The sequence below is a fragment of the Anopheles gambiae genome, chromosome 2, assembly GCF_943734735.2.
Source record: "Anopheles gambiae chromosome 2, idAnoGambNW_F1_1, whole genome shotgun sequence".
NCBI classification, from domain to species: domain Eukaryota; kingdom Metazoa; phylum Arthropoda; class Insecta; order Diptera; family Culicidae; genus Anopheles; species Anopheles gambiae.
In genome coordinates this window covers 31,237,735-31,262,722 of record NC_064601.1, presented here as the reverse complement: position 1 = coordinate 31,262,722, position 24,988 = coordinate 31,237,735, and the positions used below count along the sequence as shown (strand labels likewise).

General features: G+C 44.5%; 3 protein-coding genes across 5 annotated transcripts in view; 2 read left to right on the top strand and 1 right to left on the bottom strand.

The window, feature by feature from the left end:
• The first annotated feature begins 194 nt into the window (after positions 1 to 194).
• Positions 195 to 1,791, top strand: LOC1272908 (RAB6A-GEF complex partner protein 2). The gene is made up of 3 exons (XM_311833.5): positions 195 to 426; positions 513 to 733; positions 797 to 1,791. The coding sequence occupies exons 1-3, from the start codon at positions 299 to 301 to the stop codon at positions 1,735 to 1,737; spliced, it is 1,290 nt and encodes a 429-aa protein (XP_311833.1). The 5' UTR covers positions 195 to 298; the 3' UTR covers positions 1,738 to 1,791.
• Positions 1,774 to 2,919, bottom strand: LOC1272909 (RRP15-like protein). The gene is made up of 2 exons (XM_311834.6): positions 2,765 to 2,919; positions 1,774 to 2,695 (listed from the first exon to the last, which is right to left on the bottom strand). Exons 1-2 carry the CDS (start codon positions 2,790 to 2,792, stop codon positions 1,815 to 1,817), a joined length of 909 nt encoding a protein of 302 aa, XP_311834.5. The 5' UTR covers positions 2,793 to 2,919; the 3' UTR covers positions 1,774 to 1,814.
• Positions 2,920 to 3,126: 207 nt separating this feature from the next.
• LOC1272910 (ribosomal protein S6 kinase 2 beta) overlaps positions 3,127 to 24,988 on the top strand; it is a 28,780-nt gene continuing 6,918 nt past the window's right edge. The window contains exons 1-2 of one of the 3 annotated variants that reach the window (XM_061646642.1): positions 3,201 to 4,704; positions 14,987 to 15,030. In XM_061646642.1, coding sequence (XP_061502626.1) covers positions 4,665 to 4,704; positions 14,987 to 15,030 — 84 coding nt within the window. In that variant the 5' untranslated portion in view covers positions 3,201 to 4,664. Of the gene's footprint in view, positions 4,705 to 14,986; positions 15,031 to 15,854; positions 15,941 to 24,988 lie in introns of all 3 variants that reach the window. The other 2 variants (XM_061646644.1, XM_061646643.1) reach the window with 2 other exon arrangements.

Genomic DNA, 24,988 nt, shown 5'->3' with positions numbered 1-24,988 from the left:
TTGGTGTTCAAAACAGTCTTTTTGAATCCCCGATAATTCTCTCACTTTTGGTCTTTTTTGTGGCTTATTTTCCCATTTGAATTATACGCAATTTGATTCTCATTATCGTACAATAATTTTAAGATTATCGTTTTGCCACAAACGAACCCTTTGCCATCTGCCATCATCCGATTTGAATCCCGAATTGCCATCGTCATCTAAATCCCTTTGCTGGCAACACTGTTTGACGGGTGTTTGTTGTTGTTTTCCTCAAATTCTGAACACGAACACCAGAAACTCTCCAGGGGGAACCAGAGACATGCTAGAAATTAATGCAAAATTACTGCGAGATCAAAGTGCAGTGTTTATGTGCGGTGAGGTGGTGGAGTGTTTAATTGATTTCATTCACCCATCGCTACCGGAGCACAAGATTTCACAGAGCAATAGGTGAGAAAACATGGCACGGAGCCATCAACTGCTGTCCAATTTTTGCCAAGGCACTGCATACCGATTTTGTTCCCTTTTTCTTTTAGTGATATTTTGGAAAATCTTGCCTGGGCGACGGTGCAGCTGCACTGCTACTGCAACGCCTCGTTTAACGAGAAAGCTCCGCATGATGCTGCCGCGAACAGAAACGTTGGCGGCAGCACGTCGCTAAACGCCAGCAACCAGCTCAAGGGAGAGGTGCTGCACTCGACCGAACCGAAGATACTGTTCTGCGATCTGCGCCTGTCCCCGGGAGAAGCAAAACAATGTACGTTCTCGCTCAATCCCTTCCCCCCCCCCCCCCGCTGTCTAATGGCATCTTTCTCTTTAGTTTTGTATCGTGAAACCGTGCCACTGAATACGCCGCCTACGTACCGTGGAATTCGCGTAAAGTATTACTACAAAATCACGGTTGCCACGCAACGGCTAGGCTCAACCGTGCAGGCGCTAAACATTCCGATCCGCGTGCTCCCGCTCCCGCTGCCCCAGAGCGATCTCGACGAAGCGATCACCCTGAACGATGAGTCGAACGAAGATCTGGCACCGAACAACCCGTTCCTGGAGAAGAAGCGGCCGCCGTCGCGCATCGAGTACGCGCTGCACTACTTGCGCGGCGTGACCGCACGCCGCCGGCCAAACTTCTTCATGATCAACAACAAATGGGGCAAAGTGGGCCGGTTCTGTCTGTTCAAGTCGGCGTACAAGCTCGGCGAGGACATCGTGGCCACGATCGATTTTAGCTGCGGTACGATCAAGTGTGTGCAGCTTTCCGTCACGTTGCAGTGCGAAGAAACGGAGCTGTTGCATGGTGCCGTCTCACCGCCGAGCGGTACGCCCAGTGCAAAGGAAGACTCGAAAGGGGCGGACAGTGCCGATGTTGCCTCGAGCACCGCCGAGGGTGCGAACGAGCCGGAACGGCCGAAGAACATTTCCCGCGTGACCAACTACAGCAAGCATCACGAAGTGTGCCTGGGCATGCTGCAGACGCAAGTGATCCTGCCCATCCCGCTGCACGTCACTCCCACCTTCCGGACGGAGCTGATCGAGGTCAGCTGGCGGTTACACTTTCAGTTCGTGACCAGCACGAACGCGGAGCTGAGCAGCGAGATGCTGCTCGATCGCACCGCCGAAAGCGAGGAAGGGCTGGAGTGGGTCGCACCGACGGACATTGCGATCGAGACGATGATCTGGAGCCTTCCGATTACGATCTACCCGACGGCACCGCTGCAAATACCGCAGCCCTGTGGGGAGTACAAGCTAAACATTAAGTAACGTTCTGTGCCGGCTGCCGTGCAATAAACCAAGTCCTTTTCTGTGGCGCTGGAAGATGGTGTACAAACTTTATTCTCCTACATATCCGAACCGTCCGAATCCATGTCCTCGTCTAGATCGTCCGGAACTTTGCGCACTTCGTCCTCTCCGTCCTCTTTGTCCCAGCCGGACTTTTTCCCCGTAAGGAAATCGGCTCGCAACGCGCCCCACGTAGACTTCGGCTCGTCATCCGAATCGACCTCCGATTTGATGCCTTCCTCTTCGTCCTCCTCCTTTTTCACCAAATTATCCACCAGTTCCGACTTGGCGCGCGGTCCATTCATCAGCACGTCCAGAAACTCCTTCCGGTTAAGGCTCTTGAGCACCTTTTCTCGCTTGTACTCCAGCTTGCCGGCTTCCTCCAGCTTCTGGTGCACCGTCTTCTGCTGCTGCCGGACGGCATTGAACAACTGTACCGTACCGCGGGTGGCCACCTTGCGCAGCGTTCGTTCGCGCTCGTAATCATGTATCGTGGGCCGTACCCGGAGACCGAGGATGTCTTTCTGTCGCAGCTTCCTGAGTGCTGCCTTCTGTCGCAACAGTTCCTTCTTCAGCTTCAACTCGTCCGGTTTCTCTTCCGAATTGTCGGTTCCTGGTGTCGGTTCCTTTTTTACCGTGCCCTCCGCACTGACCACATCAAAGTCGATCGCTTTCGCTTCCTGCTTTTTGCGCTCCTTCTGCTCGTCTGTGGCCGCTTTCGACAGAATGCTGTCGTCGGTGGCTTTGCGCAGAAACTTGGCCATCGCTTTGGCCCACTTCGTCGGCTCGTCGGACGGTTCCGTGTCGCCAGTTTCGTTTTGCAAGTCCAGCTCCTCCTCCGACATCGGGTACTCCTCGTCGGATAGAAAGTCGTCCGATCCGCTGCTATCATCCGCCAGCGAATCGCTATCACTTTCAGCCGGTGCGGGCAGTGCCGCCTCTGCAAGGAGTGTGGGAAAACAATGTTGCCAGAACAAAACAGCATTTGCACAGCAACAATCATACTTACGTTTCATTTTTCTAGCTGGTTTCAACATTTTGTGTAGCGTTTAGTGGGTGCCTTTCAATGCAAAACAGTACGCGCGAAGTAATACACGTGCGGCGCCGATATCAAAACAAAGAGTATTTCACCTACTCACTCGTGCGCTGACAGTTGTAAACACATTCAACAAGATGGCTTTCCAGGCTGGTACATTTATTCAACTCTACGATTGTCAGCTTGATAGTTGTGGAATTTTTCTTGTTGGAAAATAGTTCAACTGTTTGATTGTGATTTAAAACCCCGTTCATTTTTTTTACACACTCTCTGCTCTGTATTAAAGTAGTTTTAAAGGTGTTGAAAATAGAATAAACATTTTTGCAACAGTCTACAGCCATGTGTCATATTTAACTTCATGACATCTCCCGCTCTCCCGCAAAACAACTGTCAAAATGTTCCGCACGGGCAGCACCTTTCGCCAGTGCACAGTTTGAGTGCGTGCATCGTTTTTCACGGACCGACCGACCCTTGCGCGTTGTGTGCCCTTGTTCTTGTCCTACTTGTCGCTCGCCAGCGCTATCCATCACGGCATCGTTCGAGACGGAGGCAAGCGAATCTTGCGTCGAGCTTTGCATCACACCGTGCGTGTTGTTCTGCGGATCGGCGTGTGTGTGCCTGTGTGCATATGCAAAACTGGCCACCCAATTCGTACGGAGTGGTCCTACTGCTGCTGCTGCTCGGTACAGTGCATATGGGCGGATGCCCGTGAATGGGGTGAACTTCGCAAAACATTAGCAGCAGCTGTCTTTGTGTGTGAGTGTGTGTGTCCGGTCATCTCCCGCGCAACAGGAACGGGAACGGGAACGGCAGCCGACAGTTGCATTCCATCAAATAGCGCATCATCATCATCATTGTCGTGGTGGTTGCTTTGCGTTGGCGCATTATCATCACCGCCACGGTAGCAGCCCAGTCGTCCTTGTGGAGTAAGCCCCCCCCCCCTGTACACAGGGAGCCTAGCAAGCACATCGGCCAGCGTACCGAGCTACAACGGCTCGCAACCTAGCAAACCCCAGGTAGTGCTAATAATCCCTCCCAGCTCGGACCGTTTGTTGGAGCAGGTGAGAGACATCGAAACGCGAGCGGTCTGCAGGAACGTCCCCTTCCCCGTGTGAAAATGCAAAACATCTTCTAGTGTCCAAATTGCGCCCCAACGAGGTAGTGCGGCGGCGGCAGTAAGGCAATCAGTTAGTGGAAAACATCGATGACATAAATCATTTTCACCTGTTTCCGGCGTACGTTGCCGATCAGTTGTTACTTGGATTTAGATTTGCGGGCAAGCGAATGGGCAAACAAATCCCTGCCCTGTGAATGTGGTGCAATTTGTGTGCTGTGTGCGTGTGCGAGTGTTTTTCTCCCTTGCTAGCGTGGCGGCCGCTATCAAGGCGAGATATTTAGCAACAGATAAGGAAGAAGAAGTGCTCCTGCTCCCTGGTTCTGTAACGCTGCTGTACCACCACCACCACCACCACGGTAGCAAATTGGCATTGAGCATCGGGCAAACAAAGTAGGTCATCGACCGGACCTGCTAGGCACAGTACGTTCCATCCCGGATCGCTTGGAGAGCGCATGTAATTAACCCTTCCTGCGGGTCCTCCTAGCATCTGTCAGCGGGAGTAGTTGTTTCCCCTTTTCTGGTGCAACAGTTACACACATCCAACCAGAACGCAAAGGTTTCAAAGGGAACCCAGCGGACAAGGACATCTCGCTGCCCGCCTCTCATACAGGACACTCACCACTAGCGAACACGTACACCGAGCGTACAAACAAACACGCCAACACCTTCCCGATATCGTTCAGTACACACACACACACACACGTCCCTGCAAACGCTTCAAAGCTGGAGGATGCCGCTAGCCAACTCGATCGACCCATGGAGAGAGAAAGTCCCAATCAGTATCGTCGGTATCGAGGTAGGTCCGTTTTGCTGGCATACCACCCGCCCTAATACCAATCCACCCCCCTCACCCGTTCCTGTATAATTTTGTTTATTGTTATTATTATTTTTTTCATTCTCCTCCTACCTCCTAGCGCGAATCCGGGCGGAACTGGGCGGAAACAGGAGATTGCAGTTGGTACTGCATGGTTCCGCTTTCCGTTAGTGTAGCTATCCCCCATTCCCCCTCACCGTTCCTCCTCGTTCCCAGGAAGTTAATTAAAGTTTCCCGCGTGCTGCACCCCGCAGTACGGGTGTGTCCTCACCCCCCCTTCGTTATACCTGTATTGTTTACCCAGCGTCTGCAATTGGATCCATCTTTTGTATGCTCTCTCTCTCTCTATGCTCTCTATGCTTTTAATGGTATGATTTGTTCGCGGTTCCCCTTCCGTTGACGTTGGTTTGCTTTGCCTGTGTTATGTTTTAGTTTTTCATTTTTTAAATAACCCTTTCTTCGAACACTGTTCGCTTTACGTTCCTTTTCGTTTTCTCCCACGATTGGCCGGTCGTCATCGTCGTCTTCGTCATCGCCGTCCTCTCATCGTCATTGCCATCGTTTGCATCGTTAATATTCGGTGGTGGCGCTTCTTTGCATACGCCCAGGCCCCCCCCGGCTGGCAGTCCCGTTTTCACAATAGTCGTTTGTCTCTATTTATTTAATCGTTTTCTTTTCTAATCGGCTTTGGCGTTATCGATTTTGTATCCGTTGTTTTGTGCCGTTTCTTCCTCACCAGCATAGTATCGCGCATCAGTTGGGTGTGTTTTGTGGTGGTAATGTGGTGTGCGAAGATGGATGTACGTGTTTCTATTTGTTGGGAGGTTGTTTTCCTTTTTTTTTTTTTGCTATTTTTATGATTGGTTCAACTTTACATTTCGTGTTTTCGAGGTTTCCCGATTGAATGTTCCTATTTTTTGTCAACATATTTGCATTTTGCTTTGCAAAAATTAGTCACCATTTGGCCTAAATCTTCAGCCGTGTCTTCTCGCCCTCTTATCAGCCGTATCGATTATCTGTCCCAAAGCGCGTAATGCAACTGTTTGCATCATGTTTATCCTCGTTTTATCATAAACAAACACACTTACGTTCCTTATGTTGAGCTCTTTTAAGAGGTGTGTTTCGTATGGGAAAGACCGGTAATGGAAGGGCTTAACTGTGACCACCAGGTCGCCCGGTAGGTTACATGCGTATGAACCACTAATTGAATTTGTCCTTCACGATGCCCATGCACTCGTTTGTTTAATGCTACCGTTTTTTTTACTAGACGTACCAAACAGTATGACAGCACAGGAAGTCACATCACTGTGGTGCACAATGTCGTTATTTTTGGGGGCAAAAAATTCAGTTTTGGTCGAATTAGGGCACACTTTGTTACGTTTGGTCCAGTGGTTGTGGGAAAGATACTCGTTTTTCAAATGAATGTACTGCTGAAAAATACTAAGGGGTAAACCTAACTTTATCTTGTGTGAATTTACGTTAACCAAACCACGGACCTTACGGGCCTGTACGAAATCGATCCATTTTCTTATTGTGCCACGAGCGACGGAGTGGCCTGCAGTCGAAGCAGAAGGTGTAACACGGTAACACGCTCGTCTAAAAGCGCATCGTACAACCATTTTCACTTTCAACCATAATCGCTAAAATGTGAAGGTAAACGGTGTAGCGGTAAACAAACGTTTTCCCTGCCCAGTGGCACAGTGTGTACTGCGGCTTTACCGGGAAGGTGAGGCGTAGGCGGACGAACGTCGCACCATGCTTTGCCTGGTTTTCAATATCGATTTTCAGTCCTCGACGAACCACAGTAATCGAAGAACAACCCTTTCGGATGGGTAAAAGCATATACTTTGTATGTTGTGTGCAATACTGCTCTGAGTAGTAATTTGTTTTTAAATAATTTTTAAAGTAATAAAATAAAATTTTCTAAAAAAATCAAATACTGTCGGATTTGTCCTTACGTTTTCGTTGTCCTTGTGCGCCTGGCAAACGACATGATGTGGCTATTTGCTTTGGTCAGAATCATGGGAAAACAAATCCTAGAATTGTGCAAACTTTTCATGCATTTCCGCTTGATTTCCCGATTTTGCCAGGGAAGCAACACGTGGTCATTGGTTCCGGTTTGTGAATAGTAGGCTTCATTCCCTTTCTGCCCCGGATCAAAGGGCACTGAAGGCTGAAAACATGGTAAACAAATTTTAAAATCAGCCTATATTTGAAGCCAGTGCTCTTCAACCTTTTTAGGTTCGCTGGCCGCTTGGCTTTGAAAATACATTTGCCGCGGCCCACATCAATTGAGAACATACATTTTTTAGACTTATTTCAACGACCTTTAATCAAAAATATGTTTAAATCTTATCATACACATGCCTGTTGCAGATTTGATCTTGATTGTGGAGGAAAAATGCACGATGTGTATAATAATGAGCTTTTCTTTTTCAAAAATAAATTCTTTCGCGGACCACGTCTGTTAACGCCACGGACCAGAGGTTGGAGACCACTGGCCTGGAGCATTAAAGCGAAAATGTGTTCGAGGTGCGTGGGCGCTAGCATCGCTATTGTTGGGGAAATGATCGGAAAATTGGGATAAAAATGGTGTGCTACTTTTCGCGTAATTTTGTTTTTTATTTGTTTTTTTTTTATGCAAACAACAAGGGAGCGAAAGGATATATTGTGTATTTGCATAAATGAGTTATTATGGGTATTACAAGCGAGCATTGTTCTTAGAAAAGGAATTACCCAGTGCAATGGGAACATTCAACAAAGGCTCACTAATAGGTAGATAATTATCAGATTAATTTATTTATTTTTCTCGGCTTTATTATTTTCCATACAAATAAGCGTGAGTTTCGCGTATTTTGCACTGATTTAGTTGTTTGTAAAAAAAGTCAGCTTCAAACCGATTGATATTGATGTCTGCATTTTATGCCTTCAGGCCTGTGCCTTCCGTCCCTGACCTAGGCATGTTTTGGTGCTACACACGATGACTTCCGATCTATCGTCATCACACTGTTACGGAATGGTAAAAATCAATCAAAATTACCTGCCCCCCCCCCCCCCCCCCACTCACACATACATCCTCCTTCCTGGATCAATCGATAATCACACGGTGGAACCCGGCGACGAAGCTCTGCTCTCGGTTACATGCCGCCGATAAAGGGGAACGATGTCCCAGCCCGGCGCAAAGCGATGATCCTATTCCAGGATACCGGACCGTAACTGTGCTGTGCCACGCTTCCGTCACAAATGAAATGAAAAATGAACACGAGCCAATAACACTCGGGCTACATTTTTCTTTTCCGCGCTTTCCCGCGTTGCTGCCGCTCCCCTTCTCTCTAAGCGCTCCGATAATTCGCTTATGAAACGATCTGCTGTCGACGAGCTTCTTCGACGGAAAAAAACCCATCGCTGCTGATGTCGGCGGTGGATGCCAATGGGTCGTGCGCGCGCTCTCTTACATGCTGCTAGTAGAGCCTGGTAGCCTGGCCGTACATGGGGCCCGCCAGCCAGCCAGGAGAGTGAGGATATGAGGCGTTAGTGAGAAACAAGACACAACAAAAAACAGCCACGTTCACAGGCGGAGTTGACGGGTTTCTGCTGTCTGTTTGCTGTTGCTTTTCCATCCATTCATTTGTTCATTTCATTTCATCTTGTTGACGTAAATTAGTTTATCTGGCGAGTTGATTAGAATACTTTGACACGCGAACGGCTCGACAGGGTGAAATGTGGCAAAAGGGGTTGCGTTGCCCGTTTGCGGTTGTTTAGCACAACAAGTATTATTTTTTTATTAGTTTCATGTATTACAATATTCCATAAAAGCTTACTGTAACAGTAACATCCTTCATCTTCTCTTCTGGATTGACTAAATGTCTTTAGTTATCCTTTAGTGTGCTTACCAGCTGCTCCTTTCAATGGAAAAGCTCACCACCTCTCAAATGCTCAACAGGTTAATGTGACACTTTGTGGTGTTTAGGTTTTTTCAAAGACTATTTTTAGACCGCTTTTCTTCAGCCAGCATTGTTCGGAACGCTTTTGCGCTGCAAGCACACCCAAGCAATGTGGACGTATTTAATTGATAACATTAATCCCTCCACCCTGCATCCCAGCAGATTGTCCTAAACTCTGTCCTCCCATTCGGTAACGTGCCATCATTCCTTTCGCTGCTCCTGTCTCTTCCGATTTTCTCCGGCTGGAGCCCTGGTTCAATTTCAATTTTGCTCAACCCAAACAAGGCCAAAAAAACCCCCCCCACACACACACTTTTCCGTTTATTTTATCTCGGCGAGTCTGTGTGCACGCGTAATTGTGCCACATTATTAGCAATTACTTGCATGTCTTTCATCTAACCTACCCGTGAGCAGCAGAAACCGCTGAGCTCCGAAATGGTGCTGGTGGCGATGGTGCTGACCCTTGACCCGCGCACAGTAAGTTCAATATGAAGCCATTCTGTTAATGAAAACCGACAGTCTAATTGTGATTCCGTTTCAACGAAGGGCGCTCTCGGTGTGAGTGTTTTTCCTCCGCGCCAGAAAGCCGTTGTGCGGTGAAAGTTTGCTTCAAGAATTGTGAAGGTCGATTTAGTCAAACCTCTGATATGGAGCCCGGTTTATGTACGCCTCCTGTAGTAGGTAGTCACGGGATTCCCTCTGCCTTTTTTGCCGCTGGAAGACTTTGGATGGTAGGCCAAACGTGTGTGCTCGCGCGGGATCGACTGTAATTGAAACTGGGCCCACTGCGCGTGTATGCTGGTAGGCTTTGGCCGGGCTGCTGAGAGATTGCTATCACCCCGGACGGCAAAGGTTATCGGATAAAGTGGCGTTGAGACACATCATCGATGTAATCCAGGCACTTTGTATGCACTTTGCACTTTGGGTGTGCGATGCATCGGTAAGGCAGCTAGGCTAGCGACCAGACCATACGGTTTTGCATAGCGCCGTGTTGTTTGAAGATTTGACACTGTTTACTGGATTTTGCATCGTAAATAATACGTATACTGGTGCGCTAAAGTTGGAAAAAAATACATCGTAATTACTGTCAACTTGCTATTCTCAAAGATGTGTGAGAAAGCGAGTGATAGGAGGTGGATATTGCCAGATAGGCAAAGGCATGCAGGGAAGATTCCTTCTCTGATCTGTCGCAATCTTCTCAACCAGATTTTGTCGTTAGATCTACAACCACAGCGATAATAGCTCGGGCAAACTATCATAAACTGTTTTGTTGCTGGTTGCCCCACGCCTTACTGATGATTGTTGTATCCGGCCCTTAGGAAACTGACAGCATATGGTAAAAGTTCGTGTCTAATCTTTTGTCTCCACCGTTCATCACTTGTCATTGCTGTTCCGGCAGACAGTGTGTGTGTGTGTAGGATACGAGCACGTCGTTATCTTGTTAAGGGTGCCCTTAATCCTTTTAGATAAAAGTATATATTTAGACATCCGGGGGCCTCGATTCACCATGCAGTAGCAGGAGAATACTCCAAACATCTTGGTAAAGCGAAGGTCGAGCAGGATTAGTTTCGAACTCATTACCTTTCGAATGTTAGCACGGGGAGCTGCTACAGGCACGGGACTAGAAACATGTGGCTAGCTACAGCGTTTTGTTAACACAGTTTCGTCACGCCAATGCAAATTGTAGCAAAAGCAATTAGATTTACTTGTTTAATACTTTGCTTTGCACAATTAACCATTGTTTGTGTGTGTGTGTTTTTTTTGCAATCAAAATGAAGTACGCAACATAGCACCGTAACCGTAAGAACGTCTACAGTTCGCGTAGCTGAAAACACGTTAGTAGCAACACTTGTGCCCGAAGCAAGAACAGGTTCGCTCAGAGGACGGTTACATTTGTCGTGGTGATGGATTTCACTCTGAATGGGGGAATTTAAATATCATCTTCGCATGTTGGTCGGTAGCAAACGGTGCAAAATAGTGGGACAGTCCCCGGGGAGGACTGTGCGCAGGGGTATAGCTGCAGACGCTAGAGCGACGCTGCTTTTATAGATCCGTTGTCCGCTTTCGTCACGAAACCGGCGTATAAAGTCAGCTTTGTTGTTGGTCGCTGCGGGATGACCGTCACGCACGACGGACTGGTATGACATTCTGTGTTTGGAGAGTACGGCAGAAGGTTAACCAGTTTTGTACCAGTGTTGTCACACCGTTGTTAGGACGGAGGAGAGTCTTGGATATCGTGCTCTGTGTTTTGCATACCACAATCGAAACGGAGAGTAACACTAGTAAGACTATCGTCGTTCAGAATAAATAGATACAACTAGTTAACATTCTCAAAAGAGATCAGAACCCCTCGAAATTCGAAATTTAACGCCCAGTTTAATTCCTTTATATTTGTGTGATTTATCCTTATCCATTGCTCTGTTGATGGCTGTGAGACATGAAGCCAAATGTCCTTTATTTATGCTGGCTCGTGTGGAAAGTACAGCTTCAACAGCTTTTGTAGCAAGTTTTTTGTATCTTCTGCTCCTATACATGCCGACGCAATAAATGGATTTATGTGCTATGACGTGCGACAAAGACATTGAAAGAGAAGAAAAAATGGATATTACCACGCACAATTTTCACTACATTCGGGTACATACTGGTGCTTGGATGGTTCGTGGTTTCGTATTTCCCCCAAACCAAGGAGTGTCTTTCGGGCGGGATGTGCTTTGCGTATGAATATTAAATAGGATATAACACGCGAATCGTGTGTGCCCTTTTTCGTGTAAACGCCCAAGATTGTCAACCACTGCCGGAATGTGAGTATGTGTGTGTGTTATGGAAATGGTGGAACAGATTTTCTTTCTGCATGTTGTAGAATCTAGATGGTGTTCATGTACGCGTGATTGTATTTAAAAAGGGCTAAAAGCATAAAAATGTGGCTGCATTAATTAAACTCGTTTGATTACATGTTACATAGGATGTATAATCCGTTTTTGTTTGTTTGTTTCCAAGTAACGTTCGTTAATAAAATAAAAAGGTAGTGATGCAAAATGAAATAGGAATGATGGCCATGTCGATCAGTTTAAAATGAAGCATGCGAGGATAATTTTATCCTTTTTCAACATGATATATGATACACGTGTACCGCTGGGAGTAGACGATTTTGGTGGTACACGCTTTGTCGAATAATAATTTGTTCACTCAGGATGATGTGTTCGCGTAGAACCAAAAAAAAAGTCAAATCTTTGTATTCCACCGCTTAGCAGTGCTTTCGTTAACAAATCATGTTACACTGTTCTTGTTCCCATTGGGAACGAGCAGCACTGGAACAGAAGCAGATCCATTTCTGGTTGTAGTAAAGAGGAGAAATTGATGTTTTTTTTTTTAATGTTTTGATGTAATAGACAAAGGAGTTGAGATTGTATTATTTCTTATCATACACAAACGCATATAATCTGGTCAATTATTACAAAATCAAATGTACCCAAGTGTGTTGTTTTAATTGGATACTCTCTAGCATTCGGGTTCGGCACGCTCGTGTATTTGCAAATTTATGCTAATGTGTCTGGCTTGACACGTTCTGCTGGACGACCATAACTACCCTTATACGTGTTAGTAGTGGATGTGGTTTGTGGTTAGTGGATGAAGTTCAATTATCAAAACCACAAACCCACAGCACACTGATTAGTGTTAGGGCGATGCCGACATCAATTCACGCTAGAGCTGCTTTATCAGGGGTGTTGCGTGCGTGTGTGTGTGTGTGTTGTTAAAACATTTTACGTGTTGGATTAAAAGTTTAAAAGTGCACAAAGAAATATTTGGAAAATGTTGAAATACTTTGAATGCAAGATTTGAATGCATATTCCGTTAGATTTATATTTTTTGTATATAGCGTATTTACATTGATGTTGTGATCATCTTAAGCTTGTGTTGCTGATCGTTTGTATAGACATTCGTATTAGATGGTCTTTTACAGCTCTGTAAAATGTCATGATCATCACGAGATATTCACCAAAGAAAACAATGAACATATCCGTGGAAGCTTGATGCCCGTTGCTGATACTCAATGAAAGTGCGTGATGACATGCCGAACACGATATGCGAGTGCTTGAGTCAACCGCGAAACTCTGACTCACAAGCTAAGCTTTATGCCGTCACAAGCATGATCATGACTTTTTCTGGCTGTGAATAGTGCTCAAATCAAGCTCAACGTAGCTCAAATCAGCTCACGTACACCCCTGAGATGATCAAAGGTAAGACTCATACAGTTGGTGGACCAATCACATGCTTGATGACATTTTGTTTAGCACCCAACTCTTAATCCCTTACTTGGTCACGACATTTTATATCGGTGATAATCTCGACATTCTTGGAATGAGCATGCTTTCTCGCTCTGTCTGGTTTGATGGTCTGTCGGGTTAAACAGAGCGTGAAATAATGCTCATTTTGTTTCTTGGAACCACACGCACGCACCGCATATCTCCCATGACTATGGGGATGATCACCGACTGAAAATGTCGTGACCATATGAATGACCAATAATTGGTTGAAAAAATGTCACCAAGCATGTGATGGTCGTACCAACTGTTTGAGTCTTACCTCTGTTCATCACGGTAGAGCTCGTGACGTTGACATTATTTTGTTTCAGCCGACATTGGTCATGACTATGTCAGTGATATTTTGCAGAACTGATCACAGTAAAAAAAGTTATGACATAGTAACTGACCAAGCGATGGTCGCAAAAATGTCATGAAGAATGCATTGAGTACACCAATCGTTTTGAGTATCTCCTCTGATTATCACAATTGAGTACGTGACGCTGACATGGATTTGGTTTCAGTCAGATTTTTTATGATATTGACGTGACATTTTGCAGCACTGGTCCTTTGGCTTGTTGTTTGTTTTATGTAAGACACTTATCTGCTAAGTAGAAACTAAGTAGATCGAACATAGGACTAATTGTGCTGCTATGGGAAAGCCAATCTGGTCACTGAACGATGATTATTGTTGGCCAAGTAAAAGGAATAAATAATTTAAAAGTTAAACGCTTCCTGCTGTCGCCGGATCACTTCCGCATCCCTAACCCAAATATAGTGCATTCCTCTGCTATAGCTCTATGCTATATCTGATGTTTATGCAGCAGTGTTGCTTGCTTGTCATATTTGATAAATAAATTGCATTTAATTGTTTGTGTTACAGGTTTTACCGCACCTGTGTTATCGTTTCCAAAAGTGTACGGACTAAATAAAATAAATAGCTTCATGTTTAAACAGATTTCCCCATGGGAGAACACAACAGAACAGACAGAGGATGCATTTTGATGTAAAACAAATATTATCCATGTGCATTGAAAATGTGTGAGGCACTAGCTTGCGGCACAACGGCAACATACCGTATCGGTACATCACTATTCACATTTCACGTCCATACCGATTTTAAAACTGCCACGCTATTATGACAGTTTGTGTGTGTGCTTTATTGATGATAGACGATATCAATGTTAGCATAGTCAACATGTTGTCAACATGAATCACTGGTTATTTTGATGCTTTTTGCTGTCTGTAGGATTTACGGCAGTGTTGATGTTTATGGTTTAACTGAATCACTAGAATCATACTCATAAAATCATACACTAATTGTACGATTTTATGAGTATGATGAAAAGGATTGCATTGTGTTGTTTAAGATGAAAAATGTTTCCAATTTTAGCAGTCGTTTTATACACCTTTTTTGATGACCTAGTTGATTTGTGTTTGGGATAGTGAAAATCAGTGCAATAGTCAGATTCGCTTCATCTAATGTTTACGAAATAGCGATATGTGCAAATTTTACCAGAGTTGTTATTTTCTGTCCAAATTGTTGTTATTTTGCTTCATGTTTATTTTGATTCCAATCATGGATCTTCCACACTTCTTACGTTATCATACAATTCATCGAAATCAAATTTTAGTGTTTAAATATTGACAACAGCGTGCCAATGGTTCTGACGATGATGTTTCGTGTTTGTTACAAATTTCTGTTCGCCGCCATGTTTATTGCCCTGTCCTGCGTCTACAATATTGCTATTCAAACCACCATCTCTTATGTCATTATCCCAGTTCTCTTCTTGATTTCTTGATTTTTTTAACACTATTTCTTTGTCATCCAATTGCGTTCTACTTTCTTTATCTATCGTTTCCTTTTGCTTATCCTATTGTGTGTTATTCTCTTCCTTTAATTGTGTTTCCATCACACTCCCATTCTCTGCCCATCACAGTGCATCACATTTCTTTCCGTCTGTCGTTCACTGCTCTCTCTTTCTCTCTGTTTTCGTGTCGTTTTTTTTCTTCTTGCAGCGCACGGAGTGTCTAACTCGATTTCAGGGCTCCGGATAGTTTCTGTACGTATTGTTTTGTTTTTGGATGCGTCAAACAAAATAGCAACGTGCCCCGTGTGGGGCCAAATGTGCCGTAGCACTTGCGTGCTGTTTGCTCTCTTTATTACCACATACGTTAGAGTTTGCAACTGTGTCCTCTTGGGTTTCGTTTTCTTTCCTTTTGCCTTGTGTCGTTTGTCTCCAGACCTTTTCTGTTAATCTTTTGCGAGATATTTAACAAAACAATTGGATTTGTTTTTGTACACGCTACTGCAAAAATGGCATTTCATTAAAATAAATCTCGCAAATCATTACCTTTTCCGTTAGAGTCATACATTTGCGTTTGCTCTAAAAAAATCTCTCTCCCTCTCGTCAATTCGATGCCTTGCCTATGGAATGAAGATCTCGGAATGAATGTGTGACCTTTTCCTTTCCGTTTCTATTCTAAATGTATGCATTTCGCTCTGATAAATGGTTGTGTTTTGTTTTTCTTTCTCTCGTTTTTGTTTCCCATTCTCTCATTCATTATCATACGGTAAACAGTATTGCTATGTTTTTTTTTCTCTCTTTTTGGTTTCGATTGACGATGTTTGTTGCCAGTGTGTTACATATCATTGATACTTATTACCATATTTTATGCAAGCACTTTTTCTCTTCATCAATCCCTGCGAAGTATAAAAAAGCAACACTTTTAAGTCATTTTGTTCTACTCCAAACCCAATACCACAAGAACGTATTTTTTTGTGTCTTCATGTTGCATGTTTGAATGAGTAATCGCAATGAACGTTTTCGCACAGCATGAAGCAACTGAGTTTGTTAGCATTAATCTTTACTTGACTTATTTCTAGCCCATGTGCATGAAACTATGATTCGTCTCGTTTCCTATTGAAACCAAATGCAATTTAACAACTATGTACTGCTCGATGCAATAGACGTAAGTAAAACAAATATTTCTAAGACGATGTGTTGATGCCGCGCTTTCCTTCCCCATTTGACGCAAAGCTGCTTTTTAACACGCATTTGTACATGTTTGTGTGTGGTTAAATGGATACTCCAACGATAAGCATTATTTGCTAACCAACCAGCCAGAAGGGTATGGTGTGTGGCGTTGTGTGGTTTAGCTCTTTGTTGAGGTTATAATGCTTTTTGTTCCTTAGAAAACGTGATTAATATTAACTACAACAACCACACAAATCCCTACCCAAACGTGCCACAAACTGTACAGCACAACAACAGCACATGTAGCGTTTGGATTACATTTCGCCGTATTTCCTATCTTATTCCCCAAACGAGTCGATTAATTGAACTGTAAATAAAAACATCAATCGTACGCCAATGGGGATGATTTCATCCACTCCACCACCAAGCCATGTAGTGTGATCGAGTATTATCGATAGCTAATTGGCACGAGCGGCGGCATCACATTCGTTCCTCCCATTGCGTAGCAAGGGCTTCTTCATTCCAGTGCCGTGTAATTGAATGCCCTTGGGAGTGTGGACTCATGAACGTGCTGGTACAGCCATCCATACCGTGGTGCCATTTCCCGTGCGTTGGCAGCAAAAGGGGTGACCATGTTTGCACTATGGTTTGCTATCATCGTCATCATCATCATCATCATCATCATCATCATCATCATTTCCCGTTGCAGGTTTCCAGTCGACCTACATTTGACGCTCGGATAAGCCGCGACCCTGACTGCCACTACTGTAGCTGGATAGTGGCCTTTTCCGCTAACTACACAGTGCGGCAGGCTTTGCCTTCCGATGTGCCTTGCCACGAGGGGCCGTTCCGTAACTACCAGTTGCATCGCAGGTACTGCAACACTCCCCCTTGGCTGGGATGGCCACATTAGATGGATTGTTTTAATTTACATGACATCTGGGCAGGGGTGGGCAGCATTCTGCATTTCGTGCGGGAAAATGTGAAGTAGAAAATTGGCAAATGGCGTTACCATTGTACTACTGCTGACAATGTTTCATGACACCACGACGGAGCAACACTGTTGGATTGTGGTAGATGTTTTGATATATTTATCGACATCGGCTGTTTCGCTTGCCCAATAATAAATGCTTCATCAATATTCATTATGAGTGCGTGTGGCTGTGTGTGTGTGTTTGTGTGGGGAAAGTTTTCCACGCGAAAACCCCCCTCTTGAAGTTACCGCAAAGCAACAATACAGCAACTTTGTGTATTACGCCAGGTATACCCAGGCGGGACGAGACTAGTTTCGCTTTCGTGGAAGAAGCCAAAAGCTCTTTTCCGCCCTGTTCCGGGTGACTTTCTTTTGTGCTACTGGCACCTGTAACTCGCCAAGGAAACAGGACCTATTGCTACTATGACCGTGAAGTGTCGATCAGACAGAGCAGCGTACAGATTAATCATGCTACAGCAGTAGATACGGTTTGCGCCAGAAACAAAGAAACAACTGTGACTATGTGGCGGCAAATTCCGCACGTATATTGATCGGTAAAGGCACCCACCACCACCCTCCTGACAGTGGAATAGCAGCTAGAGCGGCAGGACAGGGTGAGGTTTCTCGAAGGCTTCTTCGTTCTGTGAACGTGCGGCACTCCAGTGCTCGCTGGGTACGTGGGCAGAGCGCTGACGTTAATTAGCGTCAATGTCTGCTGTTTCTTTACACCCCGGGCCGATTGATGGGGCTCGCAGGAAGGATGAGAGGTGCGTGTTGAGTGATGTTGATTGGTTGCCCGAGAGCTCATCTCACGCACTATTTTCGTTCAACATCATTATCAATGATAATGGGAATCTTTGCTCTGCAAATGTGTCCAAGCAGCAAAAGAAAAACCGAGAGCAATTCGGAAGCATATAAGCATCATAGCTCGTTTCGTTTGTATGTGTTGGGTTTTTGTAACTTTACAAATGTTTTGGTGCTAGCTGTTACATTGATCGGAAGGCGCACACATCGCGCGAAAGGTACGTGGCGGGACCACATTAGCATATAGAAAGGAATGAATTATTTTCCCACGTGGCTTTTGAAATGACGGTTGCTTCCTATAAATCAACCAAAACATGGATGCGCCCTTTCGGTGGCATTTTTGGTGGCAGTTACACGCCTTGCTTACCTTATTGTCTCTCTGCGTGTGTGACAGATGATTTACTTTGAGTGGAGTATATAACGAAGCGAATGTTCCCGGTTAAAAGAATGATACCAAGAGCAATGCTTCGGAGTAGTGATGTGCTCTTTGGAGCGCACCCACGACTCCGATCCGACTCCTACTATTGTTAGTCCGATTCAGACTTAGGCGAAATCCAAACCACTAGTACCGTCTGGGGTTGTTTAAAATCGTCCGGAGTCCGGAGTCGTCCAGAGTCGTCCGGAGTCGTCTGGAGTCGGCAGGAGTCGGCAGGAATCAACGGGAGTCGTAGTCATTCGGAGTCGTCCAGAGTCGTTTGGAGTTGATCGGAATCGCAGTCGGTCGGAGTCAACAGGAGCCGTCCGGTATAATGTGGTCGTGATCATACATTTCATTGTGTTGTGTTTTGTCTTTCACTTTGCGCGTGCACTTCGTATACAGGCCTTTGTTTCGAAGGCCGACTCCAGCTCCAGCCGAATCCGGACGACTACGACGACTCCAAACAACTCCGAACGACTCCGAACGACTCCAAACTACGTCAAACGACTCCGGACGACTCCGGGTGATTCCTGAAGACTCCGGATAATGCTGGGCGGACCTACCTTGGCTTTTTGGATTCGACTTCGGATTTTTGCCAACTTTACATCCATCACTACTTCAGAGGGTTACTTTTCACGCAGGCAAAACGGGACGGTTTTGTTTCTGTGTAGCATTTTCTTTGTGTGTTTGAAATAATAATGCCTTTTTGGCATTTCCTTTTTACAAAGGTTAAGAAAATGTCTCCGATCGATCAGCGTTGTGCGTCCCTGCACAAACACAAACATGCTCCGCAAAACTCCATTAGTCGTGCATGTGTGTGTTTGTATTTTTGTCGAATCTTGTCGCCAAATGATTTGGGACTGTGTGCTGTATTGGCCCTTGGAGGACCGTCGTTAAATGGCGCTCTCTAATTGCGGTTAGAATGAAAAATGAAAATTTGGTTCGGTAAAAGTGAAAAAAAAATCGTAAGGGCAATGCCCCTGAGGCTCGCTGAGTAACCGTGATATGGAGCGAAATTCAGCTAGGCTAGGCAGCTGTGAGAGACATTTGTGCAAAATCCGTGCACATCGAGGGACGAAAGCTATTCCTACGAAAACGAACCCCACTTCTCTACCGATTCTTTGCATTGAAAGTGAAGAGCTAGTGATAGAAAGGGAGATCGTTTTATCTTCGGTGAAAAATCAACAAGCCATCGTCGTACGGAGGAAAAATCATTTTCGGAAAACCGTACCCACTTTCCTGCCCTTTTTCTTTTTGCCGCTTCCGCGGTCGGCCTGTATATGGATATTCTTTAGAATCAGTTCGCTTGCCGTGTGCTGCCATACGGTTCGAGTTAGCGGTTGCTTCAGCTCGGTGGTGCTTATCGGGCACTGCTGCGGCTGCTGCTGCTCGCTTGGAATGCTTTTACCAAATTCTCCTCCCGTACCAGTTGCGTGGGATGGAATACGCAATTTCTTGTCTATCTTCCGCCGCCAATGCTCGGTGCGTGAGTGCCGGTTTTGAATTCTTTTAAATTTAATTTCTCCGTAGCGCAAAAGTTGCACCGCTGCTGTCTGATGTTCTGCACGATCTTAACGTACATCGTTTGCCGAATATTTTTTTCTCCCAGTGATGTATAATACTGTTTGATGTACGACGAAATGCCAAACCAAGGGAAAAAAATTATCTGTCCAATGGTGCGCCTAATGTACACTATGCTTTCGCTTGAATTTGTGTGATATAAAGGGACTTTTTCCACAGCGCTCCCTCCACAGCAACCTTGTTAATCTTTACAGTGCGAATGTCAATAGCTCGCTCGCGTTTTATCCTAATCCCTCCTGGGTGGCTACTGTGAGTCGTAGAGGGTGGAAGCTTAAAGTGCTTCCGCTCGCTTTCGCTCGATTGTTTGCGCTGATGTTCCGAAGGCGCAACTGTTGCGCGCCCGTTAGAGACACCTTTGCGATAGCACACACACACACACGGTGGTGGCACCTCAGCTGATTAGATCTACAAGCCCTTACACTCCCCCCGAACCCCGGCAGAGAACGACGGAATCTATTATTTACATGCCTTTGGCACGCTTGTCCTTTTCGCCGGCATCGTTGTCGTGTTCGCACCGGTTGGCACACGGTTGGCACACTCATTTGCGCCCATTCAAGCTCATTTCATGCACGAAAGCTTGTTTGCGGCTTGCGGCCCTTTCAGCAAATATTTGACGCACTTTCTACGGCCCCCGTCGTTGGCGTTTCTTGCCCTTTAGCAGCAAAATTCTTATCGCCAGCAAAAGGGTCCTTAAGAATGGAATTGAGTTGTGGGGTATGTCGGTGCGCGGTGGAGGAAAACGAGTTCTTCACTTCTGCTGAGTATGTGAAAGTCTCACTACTTGAGCCACTTGTTTGTTTTTTTTTCCTGTAGTGAAAGGCGTTTACTGTTCTAGAAGGTCAAGGTTAGGTATCGAACGACAGCAAAATTGCAAAATACTTGGAGGATTAAATTTAATGCATATTTTTAACCTTTTAGAGCTTTCATATGTTTTCCACGCTGAATTACATACTCCACCATTCTTAGTTTTGCTTTTTGTCTTCTACTCATTAACGATTATACATCAATGAACTAGTCTCACTATCTGGGTACGGGGGCTCGATCCATTGAAACCGAAACGGCGGGTGTTATTATTAGGCCCAACGAAAACCGGTCCAACCTTTACTACCTCGTTTGCTTCGGTCGTCTGCCCTACAAAACTGACAGTTAGCATCTACATCTTTAATTTAGTTTCCACGTAATGTTAGATTTTCCAGCACACTAGCCGGCCCTTCGTAGAATTAGTAGGGGAAAGCGGGGCAAAATGGGCATGTGGGGCAAAATGGGCACCCTCTATTTAAGCATTATTTGACTACAAAGCTACTTTCCAATGCTCAAAATGTATTCATTAGAGTGTTTTATGAACACCATGTAAGTTTCATAACGCTAACACAAAAAATAACCAAGAAAAGTGCAAAATAAGGTTTAGTAGCATATTGATGTAATTTTTGTCACTTCGAAAATAAGCTTAACCCAGTGTCACAGGGATGCGTTGAAGTTTTACATTATATATTATTAAAGATGTGATATTTCTATACAATTTGTCTGAAGAAAGCAAGGCGATCGAATGCGTATTTTTACTAATATAACATAAAATACAAAAATGCTTCACGTGGGGCAAAATGGGCAGTTACGCTTGGGGCAAAATGGGCAGATACTTTTGACAAATGGCGTTTGGTGAGGCTATGGTGTTATATTTGTCGCCTCAATAATGATAACAGACACAGCTTCACAAGAATCGATTTTGTAGATTTAATCGTGTAAAAACTGTTATAATTTTGATAACATATTTTTGGAAGAATTTTAAGGGCTTTCCTGACCAGCAAAACAAAAGATAGAACGAAAATACAATTCACGAAACGGTGCGCAAAAGCATAGACCATTACCTAAGCGCAGTTGTTGTGGCCCATTTTACCCCAGTGTTCTGACGTTTCACAGTTTGTTTACATATGCCCATTTTGCCCCAGGGCTATGCCCATTTTACCCCGTGTGTCAAAATAGCTTCTCGTAAAACATCAACTTTTATTTTACATTATTTTATTGTTTTTGAGTTGTTTTCATTCTATGTGGCAATTTTAATCCATAGATAAATGGTGGAGGCATACAATAATGAAAGAAAAATTGTGTTTTGTGGCATATTCAAAGGAATATTCAGTAAACTGCTTAACATGCCCATTTTGCCCCGCTTTCCCCTACTGCCGTTCCTCAATTCCTTAGCAACCGAACTGGCTTTGAGTGTGTTGCTTTATCACAGCAACAACGTTCGTGCGCTATTATTCTTGGAACGAAAAACAGGAAGCAAAATTAAAGCTAAATCCATTTGGTTCGCTCGGCTTCCGATGGGGGGGAAGCACAGCACAAGATGAAATAATGTCCGCTGCCGCCACCGGTCCCAGTAACTCCAGCCGGTTCTGCTGAGCCGTTCACCCCCGGAAACGGAGGACAATGTTGCAGCGCAGTTCCGTTTGCTTGGGAAAAGCTCTATTGGAGAATGGTTTTCTATCGCCACAGGCGTTTGCCCGCTGCCTGCACAATAGGCTGATGCACACGCATGGCCCATGGCATCGCTAAGTCGTTCCTCGTACGAAGCAAAGCGAAGCAAACGTTAATGTGACTTGAAGCAGAATTCAGCTGAATGGGATGTTACGCGGAAAATTGACGCTAGGTCATTTGGGTATGTTTCCGACCTGGCTAACAATTTGATTGCGAGCAGAGAATGTGTGCAAAATTGTAAACGAGTTTGTTCCGCTTTCGGCAGTGCTTTGGGTCGGTGATTTTCTGCTTTGATGCTGAGTTGGTTTTGTGGGTAGATGAACGAACGCATCAGCCTATCTGTAAGTTTTGTGTTTATATTGCGTGTCCCATTCGCTCCCATTCCAGTAGATCCAACATGTTTCGATTGTTATTTGCTCACCAGCTTGTCTTAATATTGACTAGTTACTGCTTTTATTGCTACAAGCTTGGCACCTGCTCAAACAATTTCGATGGCAAACGTTACCTCTCCCAGGCTTTGAACGTAATTTAAAATTCAATTTCTCACAACAAGTAAATTGCAAGAAAAGGGACCATTAACCAGGAGATCGAAACCTATGCCTGTGCTCAGATTAGTAAATACTGAGAACGTTTTGTCGTCGATCGGAACCAGAACGTAATGCGATGCGTAAACCTTGTTCGATAACAAATTGTTGCTGCTTGTACGATATTCTGTAAAAAAGGTCCGTACAAAAATCCTTCCAGAGCGATGTGATACCATCCTTATGAGAAAGTATCTCTACCCTTGACAAACATAGAACAAAACAATGCTGAAAGCATTTTATTGGATTTTATCGGAGCAATAATGTATTCATTACATGGAAGCATATACAGATACAAGTATCGAAATACATTCGACCAAAGCTCTATCACATTGTCATCCATTGCGTTTATGCGCTGATGTTATGTATGTTTCGCTTTTTTTCTGGCAAAACCTTCCAAGAAGTTTATGGTGTGTTAATAATTTTCTCTTCCCTGAACAGGACGTGGAGATAAGAGCGTTCCTTAGAAGTATTGTGTGTTTGTGTGTGACGTTATTTGCAAAACCTTCGAAGGCCAAACACACGAGCCTGACTTTACCTTCCCACTATCTTACTTTACCGAAAAAGCACAGTTTCATGGTTTGTCCGATTTGGATGTTTGATAAGAAAAGTAAAGAGAGCACTTTTGAATATGGTACCAAAAAGAAAGTGACTCGCACGTGCAAGCAACTGTAGTGCTGAGAATAAAAAAGGAAGGCACAATCATTGGCCTTATTTTTACATCGACACAAGCTGTGCATTGGCGAACGTTTCGAGACGTTGCACCTATAACTGATCATTATCGGCGCCTTTTGAGCTGTTAGGTTTTATGTACCATGAAGGGAAGGAATCATTCCCGATTGCCAAGCAACTATCATCATCATGATGCCTTGGAGGTTTGGTCGAGGATCTTTCACATTGGACACCCTTGCAGCAGGCCCGACTGTAGAGGGATCGTTCGTTTATTTAGTTCAGTGGTTTGAAAAATAAATACGTTCTAGCGGGAGTGGAGCTTTGCCATTGCTCGACCATCCAACGCTGTGCACCATGATATGTTCATGTTCTTTTGTTCTTTTTTTTCTCGTTAGAAAACGATTCGTGAGCAGCAACAGCAGCAGCAGCAGCAGCAGCCACATCCACATGGTACACTCACTTATTGAAGCATGTCCTTTGCATGCCCACGCCAAGTTTGAACAGTTCGATAATCGTCGAACCGTAATGCGTGTTGCGTGCAAGCCTGTAGCCATATGGCGCGTTATAACAATACTCTACCCTAATTGGAAGATACACACACAGACCATCGGACATATCATGCTTTCATGGGTTTCGGCAGTCAGTTGTTTATTTCTGTGCTTTTGCACAAGTTTTCTACTAAAATGGAGTAATGCTATCACGAAGTTTCCAGGACAGTGTGCAGTGTTTGTCGGTGGTTCGGAAACGCATGGACCTTAAGCTGAAACGGCGACGCTCGTCGTATTAAACTGTACAAATACGATTTAATAAAATATTTTGCATCTACGTCGAATAGCACAATGATTGAGTGCTTTGTTTGAAACTTTTTATTCAATTTGTATCGTATTTCGAAGCGGATAGAGTCTATCTTTTCTCTAAAGAAGCTCTCCCTTCTTACTATGCTTAGACAGGCTCGGAAAAAGGCTGTCTGGGTGTCTTTTTTCTGTGTGAGGAAAGTGAGATTGAAGTTTAAATCAGAATTTCTTTTCATAACTTCTTGGGGTTGGCGCTCTACTTCTGCTTCATAATGATACGTTGTGCAATATGACCTTTCTTCCGGAGTGCGAATGAAAGTTTATGTTATTCCCTTTTTTATGAAAAGCAAAACGAGTTTTTCATCGCTTTTTTGATGAATCTGGCGTTTAGAATTGCCAAGACGAAGTAAAAAAGTGTATTTAAGAAGTGTTATTACTCCAAACTTTACCAAAACAAATGTCTGGAGTTTATGAAGCCTTTGTAGTATTTATTAAATAGACAAAAAGCAGTTTTATTTTCGTACAATAAGATTTATGCTACTAATAGGATTGAGCAACCTTACCCCATCAAGATTGATAAGAATACGTGCGTTACGATAGGAAATGGTTTAGTAAAAGAAAGATTTCCGCATTCGCTCCCAATTCAAGTCAAGTGGGCCGCAATCCTTTCGCGCTTCATCGAACTTTCTGTACTCAGGGAGGGTTGGTGTTTCCAAACCTTCCTTTCTGTGTGCATTATTCAGTAATA